Here is a 23,160-nt window from a genome sequence, read left to right as displayed (position 1 = left end):
TACACAATGGAATTACTCAGCCATCAGAAAGGATGAATACACAACTGTTGCATCAACCTGGATGGGACTGGAGATTATGCTGAGTGAAATAAGTCAAACAGAGAAAGTCAATTATGATATGGTTTCACTTATTTGTGGAACATAAGGAAGAACATGGAGGACATTAGGAGAAGGAAGAGAAACATGAAGGGGGAGAAATAAAATGGGAGATGAACCATAAGAGATGACTATGGACTCTGGAAAACAAAGTTAGGGTTTTAGAAGGGAGAGGGATAGAGAAATGGGTGAGCCTGGTGATGGGTATTAAGGAGGGCACAGTGCATGGAGCACTGTGTATTATATGCAAACAATGAATCATGGAACAGTATATCAAAAACTGATGATGTACTATATGGTGACTAACATAACATAATCAATCAATCAATAAAGGGGAAGAAGGAGCACATTATCATGGAAAATCACCAACCAGAAGGTAGAGAGAAACAAAAGTTAAAAGAAACAATGGAGGGGCACCTAGGCGGCTCAGTCAATTGAGTGTCTGCCTTTGGCTCAGGTCATGATCCCAGGGTTCTGGGATCAAGCGCCACATTGGGCTCCCGGCTCAGTGGGAAGTCTGCTTCTCCCTCTCCCTCCCCGCTTGTGCTTTCTCTTGCCATCTCTATCTCTTTCTTTCTCTCAAATAAATAAATAAAATCTTTAAAAAAAATAAAAGAAACAATAGAGAGACAAAATAACCAGGAGGCATGAGATAAAAATGGCAGTAGTAGGGCGCCTGGGTGGCTCAGTGGGTTGGGCCGCTGCCTTCGGCTCAGGTCATGATCTCAGGGTCCTGGGATCGAGTCCCGGATCAGGCTCTCTGCTCAGCGGGGAGCCTGCTTCCCTCTCTCTCTCTCTCTTTCTCTGCCTGCCTCTCTGTCTACTTGTGATCTCTCTCTGTCAAATAAACAAATAAAATCTTAAAAAAAAAATGGCAGTAGTAAGTGCTTAAATATCAATAATCACTCTAAACATAAATGGATTGACATCACTAATAAAAAGGGCACAGAATGGCTGGATGGATTAAAAACAAAACAAAAACAAGAACAAGGGGCATCTGAGTGGTTGAGATGGTTAAGCACTGGACTCTTGATTTTGGTTCAGGTCATGAGATGGAGCCACAAGCTGGGCATGGTACCTACTCTAGATTCTCTCCTTCTACCCTTCCACTCCCCTTGCTTGTGCAAATGCACACTCTTTCTCTCTAAAAATAAAAAACAAAAAAACAAGACCCTAGTATATGCTGCTTAAAGGAGACTCATGAGCTTGGAAGATACACACAGGCTAAAAGTGAAAGGATGGAAGATAATATTTCAAGCATCCAAGCAAGTGAAAACCAAAACAAAGTGGGGATAGCCATACTTACATCAGATAAAATAGGCTTCAGGCCAGAAATGGAAATGAGATAAAGATCATTACATAATGATAAAGGGGGTCAATACATTAAGAAGATATAATAATTGTAAATATGTACAGTCCTGACACGCAAGCACTGGAATATATTCAGCAAATACTAACAGATCTTAAAGAAGAAGCAGACAGTACAATAATGGTGGTGGCTTCACTACTGCACTAGCAGCAACAGATGAACCGTCTAGACAGAAAATCTGCAAAGGAATGTTGCAATCGAACCCAACTTTGGAACAAATGGACTTTAAACAGACATTACAGAACATTCCATCTACCAGAAGCAAAATACACACACTTCACAAGAACACACAGGACATTCCCCAGGACAGATCCTATGATAGGACACAAAACAAATGTTAGAAAATTTAAGAAGAAATTCTACTATCTTTTCTGACCAGGATGGTATGAAATTAGAAATCAAGAGGAAAGTGAGAAGATCTACAAATATGTGGAAATTAAATAATTTTAAACAACCACTGGGTCAAAGAAGAAATAAAAAGAAATAAAAAATTTTCTCAAAACAAATGAAAAATGAAAATGCAACACATCAAATTTGTGGAATGGATGGATTAAGCAGCTCTGAGAGAAAGTTTATACCAACAAATGTACATATTAAGAAATTAGAAAGATTTCAAATAACCTAACTTATATTTCAAAGACCTTTAGAAAAAGAACAAATTAACCCCAAAGTTAGCAAATGAGAAGAAAAAATAAGGTTCAGAGCAAAAACAAATGAAAGAGACCAGAAAAACAGAAAAGATAAAAAAAAACCCTAAGAATTGGTTCTTTGAAAAGATAAACCACACTGACAAAGCTTTATTTACACTAACAAAAAAAGAAGAGGGTGCCTGGGTGGCTCAGTCATTTAAGCGTCTGCCTTCGGCTCAGGTCATGGTCCCAGGGTCCTGGGATCGAGTCCTGCATCAGGCCCCCTGCTCAGTGGAGAGCCTGCTTCTCCCTCTGCTTCTGCTGCTCCCCCTGCTTGTGCACACTGTCTCTCTCTCTCTCTGTGTCAAATAAATAAAATCTTAAAGAAAATTAAAGAAAAAAGAGACTAGAATAAAATTTAAAATGAGACATTACAACTGATACTACCAAAATATATAAAGATCATAACGGACAACTATGAACAATCATAGGCCAGGAAATTACATAACCTAGAAGAGATGGATACACTTTTAGAAACACACAACCCTTGGGGCGCCTGGGTGGCTCAGTGGGTTAAGCCACTGCCTTCGGCTCAGGTCATGATCCCAGATCCTGGGTTCAAGCCCCACATCGGGCTTTCTGCTCAGCAGGGAGCCTGCTTCCTCCTCTCTCTCTGCCTGCCTCTCTGCCTACTTGTGATTTCTCTCTGTCAAATAAATAAATAAAATCTTTAAAAAAAAAAAAAAAGAAACACACAACCCACCAAGACTGAATCGGGAAGAAACAAAGTCTGAACAGACCAATAACGAGTAATGAGATTGAATCAGTAATCAAAAACCTCCCAATACAGAAATCCTTAGGAACTGACAGCTGCACTGGTGAATTCGACCAAACATTTTAAGAAAAATTAACAATCCTCTTCAACCTATTCAAAATAATAAGGAGGAGATAACACTTTCAGACTCATTCAATAAGGCCAGTATTACCTTTATACCAAAACAAGAAAAGACAACCACAAGAAAACTGTAGACCAATATTCCTGGTGAGTATAGATACAAACATTCTCATTAATAAAATATTAACATGCTGAATTCGAGAACACATTCATAGGATTATATACCAGGAAAAACAGGATTTATCCCTGGGATGCAAGGATGGTCCAACATATGCAAATCAATAAATGTAATATATCACCCCAATAAAATGAAAGCTAAAAATCACATGATCACCTCAATAGACACAATAAAAGCATCTGAAAAAAATGCAACATCCTTTCATAATAAAAACCCTTTGCAGACTGGATATAAAAGGAACATAGCTCAACAAAATAAATGCCACTTGCAACAAACTGAAAGCTAACCTCACATTTAATGGAGAAAAACTGAAAGCTTTTCCTCTAAAATCAGGAATAAGAGAAGGATGCCCACTCTCTCCACTCCTATCAATATAGTACTGGAAGTCCTAGCTAGAGAAGTCAGGCAAGACAAAGAAATAAAAGACTGTCAAATGAGAAAGAAGTAAATAATATTAGTCCTATTTGTTGATATGATTTTATATATAGGAAATCCCAAAGAGCAAACCAAGATAACTGTTGGAACTGATTCACAAATTCAGTAAAGTTGCAGGATTCAAAATCAACACATATCACTCTATTGTTTTCCTTTACAGTCATGATGAAACATCTGAAAAAGAAAGAAAACTATCCTGTTCACAGTAGCATCAAAAACAACAAAATACTCGGGAAAAATTTAGCCCAGTAAGGGAAAGATCTGTACAATACAAACTGTAGGATTTTGCTGAAAGAAATTTAAGATGAAACAAATGGAAAACTATTGCATGTTGACAGATCAGAAGAATTAATATCATTAAAACATTTATAATACCCAAAGCCATGTTACAGATTTAACATAATATTCATCAAAACACCCAAGTGATTCTTCACAGAAATAGAAGAAACAATCTTAAAATTTGTTGTGGGATCACAAAAGACCCTGAGAGACAGAGGAGTCCCGACAAAAAGAACAAAGCTAGCAGCATCACACTTCCTAATAACTATACTACAAAGCTACAGTAATAAAAACAACATCTTACTGGTACAAAAACAGACACACAGAGCAGCAGAACAAAACAGCCCAGGATGAAATGCTGGCATAGATGGTCAACTAATATTCAACAAGGGAGCCAAAAACACCCAATGGAGAAAAGATAGTCTCTCCAACAAATGGTTCTGGGAAAACTGGAGAAACACATGCAGAACAATGAAAATGGGCTCTTCTCAGGCCACTTACAAAAATCAACTCAAAAGAGATCAAAGACTTAAACATAAGACCTGACAGCAAGACTTCGAGAACACATAGGTTAGAAGCTCCCAGACATTGGTCTTGGCAATGATATTTTGGATATGATGCCAAAAGCACAAACACCAAAAGCTAAAATCAACAAATGGAACTACATGAAACTCAAAGCTCCCTTCAGAGGGCAAAAGAAACAACTAGCAAAATGAAAAGGCAACCTACAGAATGGGAGAAAACTTTTGTAAGCGATATATTGGATAAGGAGCTAATAATATTCAAAATATACAAGGAACTTGTACAACTTAATGACAAAAAACAATCCAATTTAAAAATGGGCAGAAGTCGGGGTGCCTGGGTGGCTCAGTGGGTTAAGCCGCTGCCTTCAGCTCAGGTCATGATCTCAGGGTCCTGGGATCGAGGCCCGCATCGGGCTCTCTGCTCAGCAGGGAGCCTGCTTCCCTCTCTCTCTCTCTCTCTGCCTGCCTCTCTATCTACTTGTGATCTCTCTCTGTCAAAAAAATAAAATAAAATCTTTAAAAAAAAAATAAATAAAATAAAATAAAATAAAAATAAAAATGGGCAGAAGAACTAAATTGATGCTTTTCCGAAGAGTACTTCAAAATGGCCAACAGGCACATGAAAATATGCTTACCATCACCCATCATCAGGGAAATGCAAATCAAAACCACAATGTCATGATGCTCACACTGTCAGAATGGCTATCAAGAAGACAACAAGAGACAGTAGGTGCTGACGGAGATGGATTGAAAAGGGAATACAGTTGGAGGAAATGTAAACTGGTCCAAGCACAAGTGAAAACATTATTTTAATTTTTTCCTCCAAAAAATTAAAAATCCACCTGGCAGACCATCCAGCAATTCCACACCTGGTTATAGACTCAAAGGACATGAAAGTGGGATTTTGAAGAGATACGTGCACTCTCATGTTAACTGAAGCATTATTCACAATAACCAAGATATGGTAACAACCTAAAGTCTCATCAATGGATGAATGGTTAAAAAAGATGGGGTATAAGTACACAATGGAATGTTATTCAGCCCTGAGCAAGGAGAGTCTCCTGCCGTTTGTGACAGTAAGGATGGTGGATGCTCAGTCAGTCAGAGAAAGACAAGAACTGCAGGACCTCACTTACATGTGAGATCTAAAACAGTCAATCCTATTACATCAGTATCTTTGGGGTAAATACCCAGTAGTGCAATGGCAGGGTCATTGGGTAGCTCTATTTTTAATTTCTTGAGGAATCTCCACACTGTTTTCCAAGGTGGCTGCACCAACTTGCATTCCCACCAATAGCGTAAGAGGAACGTTCCCCTTTCCTCACATCCTCTCCAGGAGACGATGCTGAGTGAAAGAAGTCAAGCAGAGAGAGTCAATTATCATGTGGTTTCACTTACTTGTGGAGCATAAGGAGTAACATGGAGGACATTAGGAGAAGGAGAGGAAAAGTGAATTGGGGGAAGTTAGAGAGGGAGACAAACCATGAGAGACTGTGGACTCTTGAGAAACAAACTTAGGGTTTTGGAGGGGAGGGGAGTGGGTGGATGGCTGAGCCCGGTGGTGGGTGCAAAGGAGGGCATGTACTGCATGGAGCACTGGGTATGGTGCATAAACAACGAATCCTGGAATACAGAAAAAATAAAATTAAATTTAAAAAAATTAAAAAGTCAAACTTGTGAAAAACAGAGAGTAACACTGTGGTTAGCAGGGGATGGGGCAGGAGTGGGCACATGAGAGTGATGTGGTTTAAGGGTACCAACTCGCAACAAGTAGTAAATAAGTCACAGAGAACTAATGCACAGTGTCATAAACACAGATTACAATGCTGTACTGTAATTACGCACGCGCCAGAAGTACCAAACGTCACTACAACAATCTTACTACAGTAAATAAATGTACGGAATTAACAAGGTGTACATAGTAAATTTATACAATGATATATGGTAAATATATTGCATTAAAAAGTCAAAACTAACAACTTTCAACACAAAGAAGTAGTAATCCACATGCAGAGATCTTAGCAAGTTATTGAAAAATACAATCAGTCTGTTTTATTGGTGTCTGCAGTTTTTTCTCCACGGGGCCTATAAGAGCGTAACAGCAAAACTTTGTTGTTGTAAAACTTACTTCTTTCACTCTTAAGAGTTACAAGTTTTTTGATCATTTATTCATACATTCCTTCATTCACAAAAGGAGGAAGTAAAATAAATCATACGTTTTGTCCTTTGCTCTGGAGAAAATAAAGGAGGAAAGAGGGAGAGTAAGTGCTGGAGGTAAAGCAAGATTACGTTTTAAACAGAGCGGTCAGGAAGGCCTCGTTTCAAGGTAACACTCAAATAAAGACCTGAAGGAGGTAAGGGAAGGAGTCATGGAACACCAAAAGAAGAAAATTTAAGGCAGGGCAACAGCTAATGCAAAGACCCTGAGGTGGGGACATGCCTGATTCGTGGAAAGAACAGCCCAGGGAGGCTAGAAACAGAAGGAACGGTGGGGGACGTGGGGGCGAGGTAAGGCAGGGAAAGCAGCTAGAAAGCGGTTACAAGAAGGTGGGTGATGGTGGCGGTGGTGTGAACGGGTGATGGCCCCAGTGTGGGGGCTGGACTCTGGATCTTCTCTGGCACCAGAGCTGCCCGGGTTTGCTGACGGGTGAGATGGGAGGTGTGACAGAAGGAGAGGGCTTAAAGATGCCTGGAAGGTTGTGGTTCTGAACACCTAAGAGCCTGAACTGCTGTGGGGGACCCCGACATGCACAAGCCAAAGAGTTCAGGAGAACCCAGGAAGCGAGACAGAATAACTGGTTTATGAAGAAAAAGAAAACCAGGAGATTCAAGTGTCCCAGAAGACAAAAGAAGAAAGAGCTGTTGCGGGGGGCGGGGGGGGGGATCCTCAACTGGGTCAGATGCTGACAGGTGAGAAGCCGCAGCCTGGGAAGCAGGACGGCTGGGCAGCACTCACTGAGATGGGACTCAAGATCCATCCTCCTGAATCTCAAGTGGGATCAGTTGGCACCTGCCTGTCCTAAGACTGTTACCTTCACTCACATAGTCGCAGACAGAATGCAGGTCAACAGGGCTGGGGTTCTGGCAAGGGAGTGTGACAGACAGAAGTCAGAGCAAGAATGTGAGTATACAAGTAAGGGTCTGATTACAACTGACCACGGAAGGATGGAGGACACAGGGTGAGGGGGACAGAGCTCCAGGTACCAGTGGGACAGAAGGAATGCAGGAGTCACCCGAGGGAGTGAACTAGCCTACTACGAACAGGAGATAATGCAGAGTCTGCCTGAAGCTGAGATTAGAGGTGCCTGGGTGGCTCAGTCGGTTAAACATCTACCTTCGGCTCAGGTCATGATCCCAGGATCTGGGATCAAACCCCACATCGGGCTCCCTGCTTAGCAGGGAGCCTGCTTCTCCTTCTGCCTGCTGTTACCCCTGCTTGTGTGCGCGCTCTCTCTCTGACAAATAAATAAAACCTTAAAAAGAAAAGAAGACTTAAGAAAAAAGAAATTGAGATTAATAAAGAATTCTGGATACTGTAGTCTCAAGACAGGAGCGGGTAAGGTAGAGCAGAAGACAAGATCCTTGGACATGTAAGAATCAAGAGACCAAGAGAAGTCAGAACAGTAAGAGGTTTGCCCAGTGCATTTTACAATCACCAAGTATCACGCCAGGAGTGATGCAGCAGAAGATAGTTTGCCAGGAAGTCACAATTTCAAGGCTGAGGAAATAGGACAGTGATCCCCAGGGCTACACTGGGATAGGAACGGCTCCTTTCCCAGGAGCAGCCCCATCTCCTTCTCCCCAGAAGAGTTCATGTGCGCACATATGTACCTGTGGGGAAATGAAAGCTATGCCGGGTCATACTGTTAAGGTCATGAGTCTACATAAACAGTATTATTCTGTTTTCCGCATGAGTCTTCAACTGGATTTTTTTTCAAAGATTTTATTTATTTATTTGACAGAGAGAGAGAGATCACAAGTAGGCAGAGAGGCAGGCAGAGAGAGAGGGGAAAGCAGGCTCCCTACTGAGCAGAGAGCCCGACGTGGGGCTCAATCCCAGGACCCCGGGATCAAGACCTGAGCCGAAGGCAGAGGCTTAACCCACTGAGCCACCCAGGCGCCCCTTCAACTGGATTTTTTCCAGAAATTTCTTTTCAAGATAAAATGGCCCCTCATAATCAACAGTTCTTCAAACTGAGTCCAACTCCAAAAGAAAAGGTACCATCATTAACATATATTTACCTTGAAGTTTTCTACTCAGCTCAAGTTTTTCCTGTTCAAGGCGTTTGATCCTCCTCTCATACGCCTCGGTCGCCAGATTGTTGTCGAGAGTCCTCTGGACACTGACGTCAAGGTCCAGGGATGCGGGACCACCTGTGACCCGTAAACAGCTCCGATCGGAAAGAACGCTGAAGAAACATAAAAACATGAGTTCACGCAGAAAAGAACGTCTCAAGAAACAGAGCCTTCTGCAGCTGTCTACTTAAAACACGGATTGCGGCATCTAGCTACAGTTAACTGTGTAGGGTGACAGGAGAACACATTATGTGCAAATCTCAACACAGACCATTTTTTAGAAGTATTTTTTAAAATTAATAAATAGTCCAAATTATCTTGCATTTCAATAACCACACATTATAAAATGATGTTTACTGAACACAAGGTAACCACGTAAGTGAAACAGTAGTCAAAAGCACACACCATGGTCCTCTTCATCAGAATTTGGATTCAAAAGTGAAATGCTTCCTTTAATTCAATATAATTTAATGAAAAATACTTGAAGTGTTGAACATTTAGTAGGGAGCAAAATCGCCACTTGCTTCTGTTCTCATGATGGAGACACAAACATATGAGATAAGTAAAATATTTAGGGCATTAAGCAGTGCTGAATACTAAGGACAAAATAAGGAAAGGGTGGGGGGGAGTACTGAGGGGGAAGAAGTAGAAATCTAGATAAAGTGGCCAGGAGGTTATCACTCAGGGCGGAACTCCCAATAAAGTCCAGAGGGAGTAGCAGGGGGTGGGGGACACGGGACATTCCAAGCAGATGGAACACAAGTGCAAGAGCCTGAGGCAGGAACAGGTCTGGCATGGTCCCAGGCCAGAAGAGAGCCATGTGTGACTGGAGCAAAATCAGCAAGGTTAAAAGTCGTAGGAAAGAGAAAGTGAGCCAGTCATGCAGGGTCTTGTAAGAATGTTGGTTTTGATTAAGATATGAGCTGCTGGAGTTGGGAGACTGCGGGGATGGGTCCTAAACAGTAAGAGGTTTGCCGAGTGCATTTTACAATCACCAAGTATCACGCCAGGAGTGATGCTGCAGAAGACAATTTGCCAGGAAGTCACAATTTCAAGGCTGAGGAATATAAGGGAATGACACGTTCCCTTATAGACTTATCTTCTAGCAGGACCAGTCAGACAGGTTCAGAGAAATCTAAGAGACGAGATTATGAACATTTGAGGTAGGTGGTTGGGTGGGTTTTAAGCAGGAGAGAGCAGAAGGGTCTCACATTCAGGCATCACCAGCAAATATCTGGGAGTGCACCACAGTATCAGTGGAAAGGGTCCCAAGACGAAGCTGTGGGGCCCAGAGAGATGAGATCAGAAGGCCTCAGCTGTAGAGACAGAGAAGGACTGGCCAGAAAGGTGAGAAGTCAGGAAAGCGGCCTGGAAGGTAAGAGACGGCAGTGCTATGATGGGAAGGAGCTATGATGCCCAGCCTGAGAGGAGACACACAAGCCAGGACTGACTGGGAGCCCCTACTGTGCGTCTGCATGCACAGGTGAGTGCTTGGGGCCAGAGGCAGGCAGGCAGGACCATGCAGAGGAGCATGTGAAAGCTGCCTTCCTCGATCTCTCCGTGCAAGGTTAAATGAGCTCATCAAGGGAGAGCAGAAGAGCGGGCACAGGTACAAGAAGGGTCCTAGAGGTTGGTAATCATGACCATGGAAAGTGAGACCAGTGAGAATGGTCAGGTGCTTTTCTCTGGACACTGAACTGCATGGGTCTGAGCAGAAACTTGAACTGTAATGATGATGTCAACTCAGCAGAACCATGCAGGAGACCGGGAGGCAGTCAAGGACCTGAGGGAGGGCACACAAGGATTGATGACAATCATAACTCTGCTTACACCAGGGAAGGAGGACAGGGAAGCGGTCCATGAAAACAGGGCTAAGGTGGCTGGTGCTGGCACTTGGCACCTGGAGTGTATTTGCTAATGCAAAAGACTCTTCGATTCCTGCCCCAGTGCCAACAGGAACACTGTGAGCTCCATTTCTCCTCCAAAATGACCCAAGGTTCTCCTATGTTCTACTCGTTACAGAACATCTAACTTTGTCAAGCAGTAGCTTCGGCCTCTATTTAAAAACTGTTTTGACTTACAAGGCTTTCTTACATATTTCTTAAATTTATCTTAATTTGCTTTAAGTTGTCCAAATTATGTTAACTTTTCCAACTTACCAGCTACTAGTATATGTGAAACCAACAAATGGCAGGTGGTGGCCAGAAAATGCAGTATGTGTGGGTGGGGGCATCGTTTCCTGAAGGAGGAAAACACATCTGGTAAGAAATAAATAACTGTGATCTGTAGGTTGGCCTATAATATTAACGATCAATAGGAAATACGTGGCTGTTCGATTTAGAAACACAGATTAAGTCTGGTGCAGATGTGCAGTGATCTAGAATCCAGACATGAGCACTGCCACTGTAATATTCTAATAAAATTAAACTCCAGATGGAAAGTCTGACATTGAGAGTGATTATTCATGTATGCATACGTGCAGATCTGCCTCATCGCTAAAAATTATTTGTAACCCAAAATCAATATTCACAGTGCTTCTGCAATCACTAGCAGACACATGCAGAACAAAAACATTTTTTTGAGCTGCCTGATGCCCAAGTTTCCAGCTGGGACTGAACAAGGAGACGCTCTGCCTTCTTGTTTCAGCTCTGATACGACAAAAAGTACTCCTTCCAAGGTCTGCATGTGCCATGTCTTTCAGATTTTTCTGCTTTTTATGGGTGACTATGTTGTTTAAAATGTCCTCCACGCATAGCGCAGAACAGCCATCTCGATGGTTTCTAAGCAAGACAGCTGCGATGTGCCTGACAAATACGTATTTGTGTTAGAGAAGCTTTGCTCAGGCCCAAGTTACACTGCTGTTGGCTGTGAACTTGCTGTGAATTAATCAACAATATATGTATTCAATAAGGTTTCTTTAAAGAGAAACATACATAAAACAAGGTTACATACTGACTGGTTGAATGAAATGACCAGAGGCTCAAAAGAACCTACCCCTGTATTTCCCCCTAGGAATAACGGTTCAATATTCACAACTGCAGCACACACAGGAACTTTACAGAACATATAACTACCATAATCAGAATCGACTGTACTATGTATTTAATTTGGAAAGATGCAAATTTCTGTTTACAGTAAATATAATTCTTATAATAAAAAACTGATGAGGAAAATCCATTTAATTTTTTTTTTGGAGGTCTGGAGAAAGAAGAAGAAATCTTTACCTGCCTTGCACATGCCACTTACTGAACAGTGAACAGTGATAGATAATCAATATACAAATTTTTAGTGCAGAATTAAAACCATAAGAAATAAAATAATGGAAAAAAAATAAAGCTCAAATTAAGAAGGCTAAAAGGGCAACATCTATAAAATTTTATGTTCTTATTGTCCTAAATTGTAACAATGTAACCTAAAGGTGTAGAGCAGAGGTTGACGACCTATGTCAGCCCACAAGCTAATAGTGGTCCAGTGTTTGGTGACTCTGCTAGTCTGCCACCAGCCCCGAGGAGCCTACAACCTCAGGATAGCAAGGCTATAGAATTTTCCCCACTTCCCTTCCTACCAATTTACTACTTTTAGTGGCCACACCACTGGGCATGGGAGCTCTCTAAATCAAGTCAGCCTCCTGCCAGCAGCTCGACAGCCCCAACCAGGCTGAAGGAATGGGGTGGGACAGTTTTTGACCAAAGTTCAGTTTCTCATGAATAAATGCTTCTCAATTTATTTCCCTTGGGTTGAGTTGTCAAGCCCCAAAATGGTTGTTTTTGACAATTTGTCCAGTATCATGGAGCTTTTTAAGGAGAGATTTGCCAAACTCTCACTCTGCCATCATGAAATCCACTTTTCTAAGCATCTAATTTCCCCTCTTCCTAGGAAACCTCATGGCATAACTGATCTAATTGGTAAATACATGAAGTTTAATTTTGCTCCTTGTCATAAACAAACATGTTCACCTCAGTGAACTCTCTCAATTTCTCAATGTATGAGAAAATAAATACTAGAAGCCACGATAACTGTCTAGTAATTGATAAGGAGGTCCATAAAATTGCTTCATAACCACATTAAAAAGAGCTTCTTTGCAATGTCATACTTACAGAATTCTTTAAACAATCATCATCCACATCAAAATTCGATGTATCTGTTGGGCTACTAACTTCTGGAATATAAGGTGCTTCACAGTTTCGAATATTATCCCAATCAATTCCATTGAAAAAAGGGTGTTTCTTAAAGTCTTCTATTCCATTTTGACCAAGTCGGTGCTCTCTGCTGCAAATGAGTCTTCGAATAAGATCCTTAGCATTTTCAGACACATCGGTCACTTGAGCTGGAAACTGAAACCTCTCCTAGACACAGAATAATAGGAACAAAACATAAATCAGATTAACATTTACTTTCTTAAAAATGCATTTTCTTTTAAAAATGTCTAATAAGTGGGGGCGCCTGGGTGGCTCAGTGGGTTAAAGCCTCTACTTTGGCTCAAGTCATGATCCCAGGATCCTGGGATCAAGCCTCGCATCGGGCTCTCTGCTTAGCAGGGAGCCTGCTTCCCCCCCCTCTCTGCCTGCCTCTCTGCCTACTTTTGATCTCTGTCTAATAAGTAAATAAAATTTTTAAAAAATGTCTAATAAGTGTACACTGGCACAAAGTACTCATACTACAAAAGAAAAGAGCATTGTTCTAAATGAACTTTTAATTTTATATGTGACTTAGTCACTCACACATGCATCGTAGAAAGAATATACTGAATGCTAAAATACCTTAAACTGCTATCAGAATGAAGAGAACTTATTCAAAGAAGACTGACTCAAAATTTCAGTAGAGTGTATATGACTCATGATGTTCATATATGCCACAAACCAAGCATTAAGTAACAACAGTAAACACCTGTGAAGAACGGACCATGCACTTGACACTCATGGAAACTCTTTGTTCACTTAATGCCTATAATCCTCACAGCAATCCTTGAAGGCAGGTGCCACTATTATCCTGGTTTTGCAGAAGAGACCCAAAGCCCCAGGGAGTTCAAGCCAGTCACTCCTAGTCACACGACTAGTAAACCGAAGAGCTTTTGGAAGAGCGGCCTGACTCCAGAATCCGGCTCGGAGCCCCCACCTCTCACTGATTTCTCTCTGAAATGATTTACGTGCTCTTTACAACGCGGTAGCTAGCTGTCCCCTGTCTTCTGACTCATGACTATTTGGCAGATTATCCTTGCAGCCAGGCAGAAGAGCATCAAGGGACTGATACATACATGAAGCAACTGATCATAACTGTCTCACCCCCCTTTTATGGGACGTTCCTATTCCAGGTGTTGCAGCAGCTCACAGTCTTCTGAAATCGATCAATCAGAACCCTCCTCTCTTTATTACAATTTATTTCTATCTCATCGGGAACTAAATGGATTAAGGCTCCATTACTTTGCTCCTGTGGTGAATCTGGACTCTTTTCACTGCACTGATCCTAAAGAAGACCGGAACAGGTATCCTCACACATATATCTTGGTTCAACTGAGTACTTCCTTAGGGCAGATTCCTAAACCTGAAGTTGCTCAATCCAAAGTTCTAACCCTTTTCAAGGCTCTAGATGCTTATTTACAGTTTTGTTGACAGAAAGGTTACATCAGTTCCTATTGACAATGTCCAACAATACCCATCTTACTGGGTTATTCACAGTACAGAGTAGAATTTTTCTTTTCATCTTTGCCAGGGGGAAAAAGGATATCTCAGTTTTATTTTGATTTGCTTTTAATTTATGATGGCTAAGGATGAGAATTTTTTAAATGCATTCTAGTCATGAGTACTTATAGTAGTAAGGATATAAATTATCTGCTTACCCACTTCATTATTCTACAGAAGAGACCAATTTCCTATTTACTAGCATTTCTAATAAAATACAGGAGAAGGTAAGAACTAATAATTTTATGTAAATTAATGGATTTTGATTATTCACGTTTGTCAGGTCCCCTATTAGCATAGAAATTAGAATGTTCTTGTTTTTAAAAAAATATTTTTTTAACTATCACATCACTTCAAATTTATTGTATCATTTACCACATTGAATTGAAAAAATAGTAAAATATACTAACTTTATGATTCATGATTTTTCCATATGTCTCCACCAGAGATTCTGCATAAAATGGTGTTTCTCCATAAAGCATTTCGTACATACAGACCCCCAGAGACCACCAGTCACATTCAGGTCCATATCTCCCTTTCCCATCTTCCATGGCTTGAAGGATTTCAGGAGAGATATAATCTGGAGTTCCAACAGCCACTGAGGACTGGACCTGAGGAAGTTCCCACATTTTTAGTAATCTACTATATTAGAAACAATAATTAATTAAAAAATATTTACACTTACTCACATACACAAGACATCATTTCAAAACTACAACTTTGTCATTACCTGAATTTAGCCTCCTTGTACGTATAAGTTCAATTGTATATAATCTCCACACTAACAGTCCTCCAGATTTCACAATACTATAGAATCTTTATTATTGATGGTACTTCATTGGCTACATTTAGGGTAACGATAGGATTTGAACATCACAGCCATTAAAAACAAACTGGGTATTTATACAGAACATTCTTATTATTGATATTATCTAACCAACACATTCCTATAAATAATGGAACTAGGAAAACTCTACATTTGTCAAAAGGAAAATATAGCCTGAAAAAAACAGGCCAATACTTATGAGCAACCCAGAAATTATTTTAAAACAATTATTAACAATGTACTGCAAACTACCTATTAATTTAAAAAATTACAAAGGGGTTTGAAACATATTCTTCAAAAAATAAAGTCCCAGTGGAGAAAAACAGTTACGCATGTAATTATGGGAAGTTAGATGTAAATGAGAAAATAATCAATATAAATGATCTTGGGCATGCATCTTGCAAGGTACTCTGAAATAAAATTGTTTCTTTGTATGTTTTAAAGAAGTATATCAAAAAAGAATATTCTCAAGGTAGAATAATGGTTAATATTCTGGATTTTCTAAATAAAAATATCATTCTTAAGTAATCCTTAGAATAGACTTCCTCTTTGGTAATACTGAGATAAGGTAACTTGAAAACTCCTGCACTGCAAACTCTTAAAAATACTAGATAAAATACAACAACCATTTTTTTAATAAATATATAAATGAGCCCTTAGAGAAAAAAGAAATTCTTAGGGGCTGGTTATCAAGAAGTGTTTGAGAACCAGAGCAATGAGCATTATAGCAGGACTGGGGCTGGGGAATGTTGGTTTTCATTTTCTAGATACTTGGATTTTAATATATCCATGAGGACGAGGGGACAGTCCTCAGCTTATGTGAGGTTTGAAGCAAGAGGCCACCCCCTATAATAATAGCCTTTACTCTAGAGGGTAAGTAAAAAGGTGAATTACGAAAATCTGCCACTCAGAGAAAGAGACTTTGTCCGTATTGATTGTGGCTGAAATGTGAAGAAAAATTGCTCCTCCCAAAATTCATCACTTTCAGCCACATAGTCCCAGCAGTGGGTATTCTAAATCATAGTGCTTCTGGGATCCAGAAGTCCTCAAGCCAAGGAACTGGCAAAAATAATGGCACCTGATAAGGTGCACCCCCAAAATTTGGCATAACAAATTCAAAACTACTACTATTCAAAATTCACTACTTTACAGGACACATGATCAAACCTCGCTGCATATAATTCGCACACATAAAAGCCCACTGAAGATGAGCTCATGGTCCAAAAATACAAACTAAATGAGGAAACAGTCCATTACCCCCCCCAAAAAAAAATCAGAAATCAAAGCAATATAATTAGACCCCTGACAATTATTAATTCTACATGAAGCTACATGAAGTATGTTTTAAAATGATTAAAAATTTAAAATATAAAAATCATAGGAGAAATGAAAAAAAAATGAAATGAAGTTCTAGAAATAGGAAAAAAAAAACCCACAAAACCAAAAAGCTAGTCTTGAAATAAAAAAAATAAAAAGTGAACAGGTAAAAGATATGAAAAAATAAAACCAGATCCATTTCTATCCACACTGCAGTTAAACTGCAGAGTACCAAAGGCAAAGACATCTTCAAAACAGTAAAGAATATAGAGAGACTGCCTACCAAGGAATAACCAGCAGACTGCAGCTGAATTATTGGTACTGACACAGCAGTGAGAAGAAAATGGAATTGAATCTTCAAAGTGACAAGACAAAATAACTGTCACCTAATTATGATACATGAATGGGGGTTAAATACAGGTATTTTCACACAAAGAGTAAGTGAATTTCCATGTACACACTCTTCCAGATAAACATAAGGACACACTTCAGGAAACAAGAAGTTTAACTAATGTGGAAGAATGTGGTAGTAGAAGCAATTGTGAGCAAAGGTATTACTAAACTTTAACATACATACAGTCATTAATTGGATAAAATAGTGACAAAGAGGAAGGGGATGAGGAGGAGTAGGAAAAAGAGGAGAAACAGGTTGTCAGAGGAGGAGGGAACAACTATTTAAAGGTGGAAAATCAGGTGGAACTAAAATACCAGAAAACAGTAATGTGTTACCGAGGGAACAATTAGGATCCAAGTGGATGAAGTTTCTTGTTCTCTCATCTTTATTTTTTACTTACTTTTTAATCATTATTTTTAATTGTGGTAAAATACCTGTAGCATGAAATTTACCATTTGAACCCTTTCCAAGCATGCACTCCATTGGCATGAAGCACATTCACGCTGTGGTGCAACAGTCGCCACTGTCCTTCTCCAGAACTCTTTTCATCTTGCAAAACTGAAACTTGGTATCCATTAAGCACTAACTGCCCCCTGCCCACCTCCCGCCCCATCCTGGGCCCTGACAACCACCACTGTACTTTCTATCTCTAAGTCTGACTACCCTAGGTGCCTCATAGCCATGAAATAATACAGTATTTGACATTTTGTGTCTGGCTTAAATCACTTAACATTTTCAAGGCTTATCCATGTTGTATCATGTGTTAAAATTTCCTTCTTTTTAAGCCTGAATAATTTTCCATTGTACTTAAATACCACATTTCCTTTATCCACCCATCTGCTGATAGATACCTTGGTTACTTAAATCTCTTGGACATTGTGGATACTATGAATGTGGTGTACAAATACCTCTTTGAGTCCCTGATTTCAATTCTCTGAAGTATATATCCCTAAGTAGAAGTGCTGGGTCATACAATAATTCTATTTTTTAATTTTCTGAAGAACTGCCATACTGTTTTTCAGAGTGGCTAGAGCGTTTTACACTTTACTACCAACAGAGTACAGGTGCTCCAATTTTTTCATACCTTCACCAACACTTCTTATTTTGTTTTATTGTGGGATTTTAAATTTTTTAACATTTAAATTAAATTAATTAATTTAAAAAAGAAATTAAGCCACTTAATGAGTGTGAGGTAGTATCTTTGATTTGCATTTTCCTAATGACTAGGGATGTTGAGCTTGTTGGCCATTTGCATATCTTCTTTGGAGAATTGTCTATTCAAGTACTTTGCTCATTTTGAATTGAGCTGTTACTGAGTTGTAGAAGTTCTTCACATATTCTGGATAATCAGCACCTAATCAGACATGTGATTTGCAACCAATTTCTCCCATTACATTAGATGCCTTTTCACTAAGATGACTGTGTCCTCCAGTGGACAGAAATTTTTAAAGGTGGTGTAGTCCTATTTATCTATTTTTCCTTTTGTTGTCTATTGTTTAGTGTCATATCCAAGATATCAATGCCAAATCCAATGTTATAAAGCTATCCCCTATATATCCTTCTAAGAGTTTTAGCTCTTATATTCAGGTCTTTGAGTCATTTTTAGTTGATTTTTGCATATAGTATAAAATAAACTGAGTTTCTTGTTTGGCTTTGAAATATGGTAAGAAACTGACTCTAGACTTCAGGTAAACCTTAAATGTTAAAAATTTAAAGATAAACATTAAAATATTTGAAATAGAATGTATAGCTTCCAAAAAAGTAAATAAAAAGAGAAATTAAACTACACTTGACCAAGTCAACAGCAGGCAGAAAAGGGGAAAATAAAGCATGCATGCAAACAAATAAGCAAAATCTACAGTAAATAGCATAAGATCAACACTAAGAATAAATACAAATATACTGATACTGAAAAAATACAAATATATATTATGAAATTTATAAATGGACTATATTTACCTATTAAAAGACAGGACTGTAAAAATTGAATGACAAATAGAGACATACCATGAGAGACTGTGGACTCTGAGAAACAAACTGAGGGTTTTGGAGGGGAGGGGGGTGGTGGGTTGGGTGAGCCTGGTGGTGGGTATTAAGGAGGGCATGTATTGCATGGAATACTGGGTGTGGTGCACAAACAATGAATTTTGGAATACTGAAAAAAAGAAAATTAAAGAAAAAGCCAAAATGAACAAATATTTTTCAAAATTAGCAAAGGTTTAAAAGCAAAGATATAAAAGTTTATAGCAAAGATATAAAAGGTTTATATCTAAACATAGGACACAGAAAGGTTTAAAGTAAAAGGATGCATAAGACATATAAGGCAAACGTTAAAAGAACATTAAGGTAGCTATATTTCTATCAGTTAAAATAGACTCTAAAGGCAAAATCATTATTAAGATTTTTAAAAATTCATTAACATAATTATAAACAAAAATACCTCAGAATAACATTCTGAATAATATGCCTAACAACGTAGCTACAAAGGGCTATGTAAACATTGATGATAACAAGGAAAAATTAATAAATTCAGTATCATGGTAAGACTTTTTAAATAACAAATGATATATCAGAAAGAAATAAAACTGTTAAGAATATAAAAAATTTGAACAACAAACTAAGAACCTCAATCTTACGGACCCACATAGAAACCTGGACCCAGGAATTAAAAAGAATGTACTATTTTCAAACAGACAAATAACATTATAAAAACTAGCCTTTTATAAAGCAAAAGCAACTCTTGACAAATGTCAGAAAAAAACTGATTATTAAATAGACCCATTCTCCAGTAAAATAAAACTAAAAAGAACCAAATAATTAATACTAAAGATATTAAAAATAATCAATGGTCCACAGAGGTTTTCTAACTAAAGCTGGAAAATATTTAGAACTAAAAAGTAAAATGCTCTAAATATCAAAACTGACGAAGGAAAAGAAAAGCACAAGCAAACAACATTAGGATTGAAAAAACAACTACACAAGTAACAGATTTTAAAGTTAGGAAGAGTACAATATGAACATTATGCCATCAAAATTGAAAACTCAGAGAAAATAGACAATTTTCATAGAAAAAAAAATATAACTTACCAAAACTGACTCAGGAAGAAATAGAAAACCAAAGAGACCTATAACCATTAAAAAATGTGAATCAATAGTATAAAATCTACCTGGAAAACAAACCAAAAAAACAAGAGGAAAACAAAACCAAACCAAGGCAAAGGTGATTTAAAAGTGAGTTCTACCAATTTCATAAGAAATAGACAACCTCTGTATTATATAAACTTGTTCTAAAGCCAAAATTGGTAAGGGGAGAGGATAGGACTACTCCCCTGTCCATTTTCCAAGGCTAAGATAACCCAAATACAAAACTCAGACAAGAATGATTTGAGAAAAAAAAAATCATACTGCAATCTCAGAATGGTCAATCTGAAGTATGACTCTTGGGTAACATCCAATATAAAATATTAGTAGAGTCATTCGAGCAATTTGTTCAAAAATATCAATACATCTTCAAAACAGAGTTACGTTTGGCCAAAGAATGGATGATTTAACATGAGAAATTCTATGTCATTCATCAGTTTAACAGATTAAAGGGAAAACACCCTAATATCATCATCTCAATGGAAGCAGAAAAGTCATCTGATTACAATAATAACCATAACAACACATTCTTATGCTAATAAGAAACAGAAATTTCATAATAAGAAACAGAAATTTCCTTAATCTTGTAAAGAGTATCTATCAAAAGCTTATGGCAAATATCATAGTTAATTTGAAACTACAGAAAAAACACCATCAGCATCAGGAACAAGGCAAAGGAGCTCCCTATTACCATACCTATTTAATATTGCACTGAAGGTCACTGATTGCATACAGGGGAAAAACAGCATACATGAGCATTTGTTAATGTGAATTATGTGACTGTCTATGTACAAAACCTAAAACAATCTACAAATTATTTTGAACAAAAAATTTAGTGAGCTTTCTAGTTTCAAAATGAGAATACAAAAATCAACTGTGGTCCTCAACAAAACAACAAGCTATTAAACTGAAACTGTAACAGTTATTGTTTATAATGCTCCATGCCCCCAAAATCCAGTATGCCTAGGAACAAATTTAACAAATAAAGATAATGGATTTACTGTAAACATGATTATAAAACTTCAATAACAGACATAAAGGAAAACCTTAAATAATGGAGAGAGACATCATGTTTGTGGAAACGAAGATTCCATGTTATAGACATAAATTTCCCCAAAATTAACCTCTAAATTCAATGCAAGTCTACAAGCTTCTGTTTCTGAAGGGGCATTTGTGTATACTTGGTATATATATAAACCAATAATATAACCCTAACAAGCATATGGAAAAACAAATGGCCAAGAACAGCTAAGACAATCTTAGAAGAAGAAAAAGAAGTACAGCAGGACATCCTTCCCAGAAACTGACTTCTTTTAAAGGTGTAGTGATTAAGATGGCATAATTTCAACTCATATGTGAGAGCCCAAAAGCAAGCTGAGAGCTGATTTGCAAAGTCCCAAAATCTAGGAAAAGCTAAAACTGAGGCAGCTGCCCAGGTAATAAATAATGATCCATACAAAGACATATAATTATAACATTTCAGAACACTGGGAAGAATAGAATATCCTACACGCTTTTAGAAAAGGGAGGAAAGGTTTAACAGAAGAACTGAGATTTAGAATGGCACCAGATATCTCAACAGTAAATTAGAAGACGATGCAATGCCTGCTAAATTCTAAGAAAAATCATTTGAAATCTACATTACTATGCCCAAACAAATTATCAATCAAATATGAGGGTAGAAGTGAAAGCATTTTTCACATGTGCAAGATTATAAAATATTTACTTCCATAAGTAGCTCTCAGGAGAGCTACTGAGAGCTACTACCCGATAAAGAGAAAGCCAGACATGGGACCCAGGAAAGAGAGGATCCACTGCTAGATGGCCATGCAGTGAATCCCACCATGAAGAGTAGGAGAGTCCTGGCAGGACAGTGCTACAACAAGCCGGCAGAACACTCTGGATAAGAAGGGAGAAGGCAAGACTCCAGCACAGCTCCCTCCAAAGATAAAAGGGAACCACTAGGTTACTTAATGTTTCTGAGAGAGAAAGGAATTAGGGGTTGGAAATTTGGGGATAAACTGGTGAGAGTTATAGAAAACAAGACAAAGTAGTCACTTACACTACGGACAACAAAAAGTGTTCAAGAAAAGAACTGTAATTAAAATAAACTGCATGCAATGGCAAAATTATTAATAATATTTGTAGAGAGTCATAAAGAATTGAACAGGACTTAAGGAAAGACACTAAGAAGATAGAAAGTGTATGGGATGGGTGATATGGTAGGAAATTAACAGGTAATAACTAGTACTAAATAATCAAAAGACAGTAGCACAAGTATGATAACAAGAAATATGTAAGTAAAGGAAGCGACAACACAAGCAGCCAGAAGACTCCCAAGTGTCTGCCTCCAGCAAAGGAGATTTGGAGGCAGAAAGAATGGGACAAAGGAACACAGTTTTTATGACAAGCCTCCTTAAAACACATATACACCACTCTGATTTAAAAAAAAAAAAAAAAATAAAGTGGAAATAAAACAAGTAAAAAGGCTTGTTCATTATAATTTTCTAAATGGAGGATAAACATGCTATATGTCCAGAATTATTTTGAGATCATCAGCAAAGAATGAACGAGCAGGAAGACACACCAGGACTTCAAGGAATAAACTTGATCAGGGGTAACTCATACAGACAGAAACAGTCCTCACCACATTCTGGAATGCACAGGGATTTGGAAGGCCGCCTATCAGACTCCAGGCAAAGAGCCCCAGCTTTGAGTCTAAGGGGCGTATGACCCGCAGGACTCAGGGAAACGCTAGCTCTTCTGGAATTCTTCCTCACTGTAGCACTCTGCTTTCCAGAATTCTGATCCAAAACCTCCTGAGGCCACAGCCTCCCCGATTTGAATCTGTGTCTCCTCAACTCAGCAAGCCCTCCCTTCTTGCTTCATACCTGCCATGATCAGCTGCCTACTTCATGCTTTACAGAGACGCAGAGGTTATGGAGGCGCAGTTCCACGGACACATTCACATGGTTACTGCCCTCATAGATCTTTGCTTCTACAAATACCATAACCCCACAGGACAGTGTGGTTATTTTTGCTTTTCACACTCATCAGATGGCTTTTATGTAAATTTTGAAGGAAAGATGAGCCTTTTTTTCCT

At 38.6% G+C, this 23,160-nt stretch overlaps 1 protein-coding gene across 15 annotated transcripts in view; it reads right to left on the bottom strand.

The window, feature by feature from the left end:
• CDC42BPA (CDC42 binding protein kinase alpha) overlaps positions 1 to 23,160 on the bottom strand; it is a 338,602-nt gene that overhangs the window by 160,195 nt on the left and 155,247 nt on the right. For all 15 annotated transcript variants that reach the window (XM_047703785.1, XM_047703770.1, XM_047703777.1 and 12 more), the window contains exons 7-10: positions 14,790 to 14,990; positions 12,799 to 13,047; positions 10,861 to 10,940; positions 8,648 to 8,814 (exon numbers count right to left, since the gene is read on the bottom strand). In XM_047703785.1, coding sequence (XP_047559741.1) covers positions 8,648 to 8,814; positions 10,861 to 10,940; positions 12,799 to 13,047; positions 14,790 to 14,990 — 697 coding nt within the window. The remainder of the gene's footprint in view (positions 1 to 8,647; positions 8,815 to 10,860; positions 10,941 to 12,798; positions 13,048 to 14,789; positions 14,991 to 23,160) is intronic.

This window comes from Lutra lutra, chromosome 15 (assembly GCF_902655055.1).
Source record: "Lutra lutra chromosome 15, mLutLut1.2, whole genome shotgun sequence".
Classification (NCBI taxonomy): domain Eukaryota; kingdom Metazoa; phylum Chordata; class Mammalia; order Carnivora; family Mustelidae; genus Lutra; species Lutra lutra.
The sequence above is the reverse complement of the archived record's forward strand: the minus strand, read 5'-3'. Positions and strand labels throughout refer to the sequence as shown.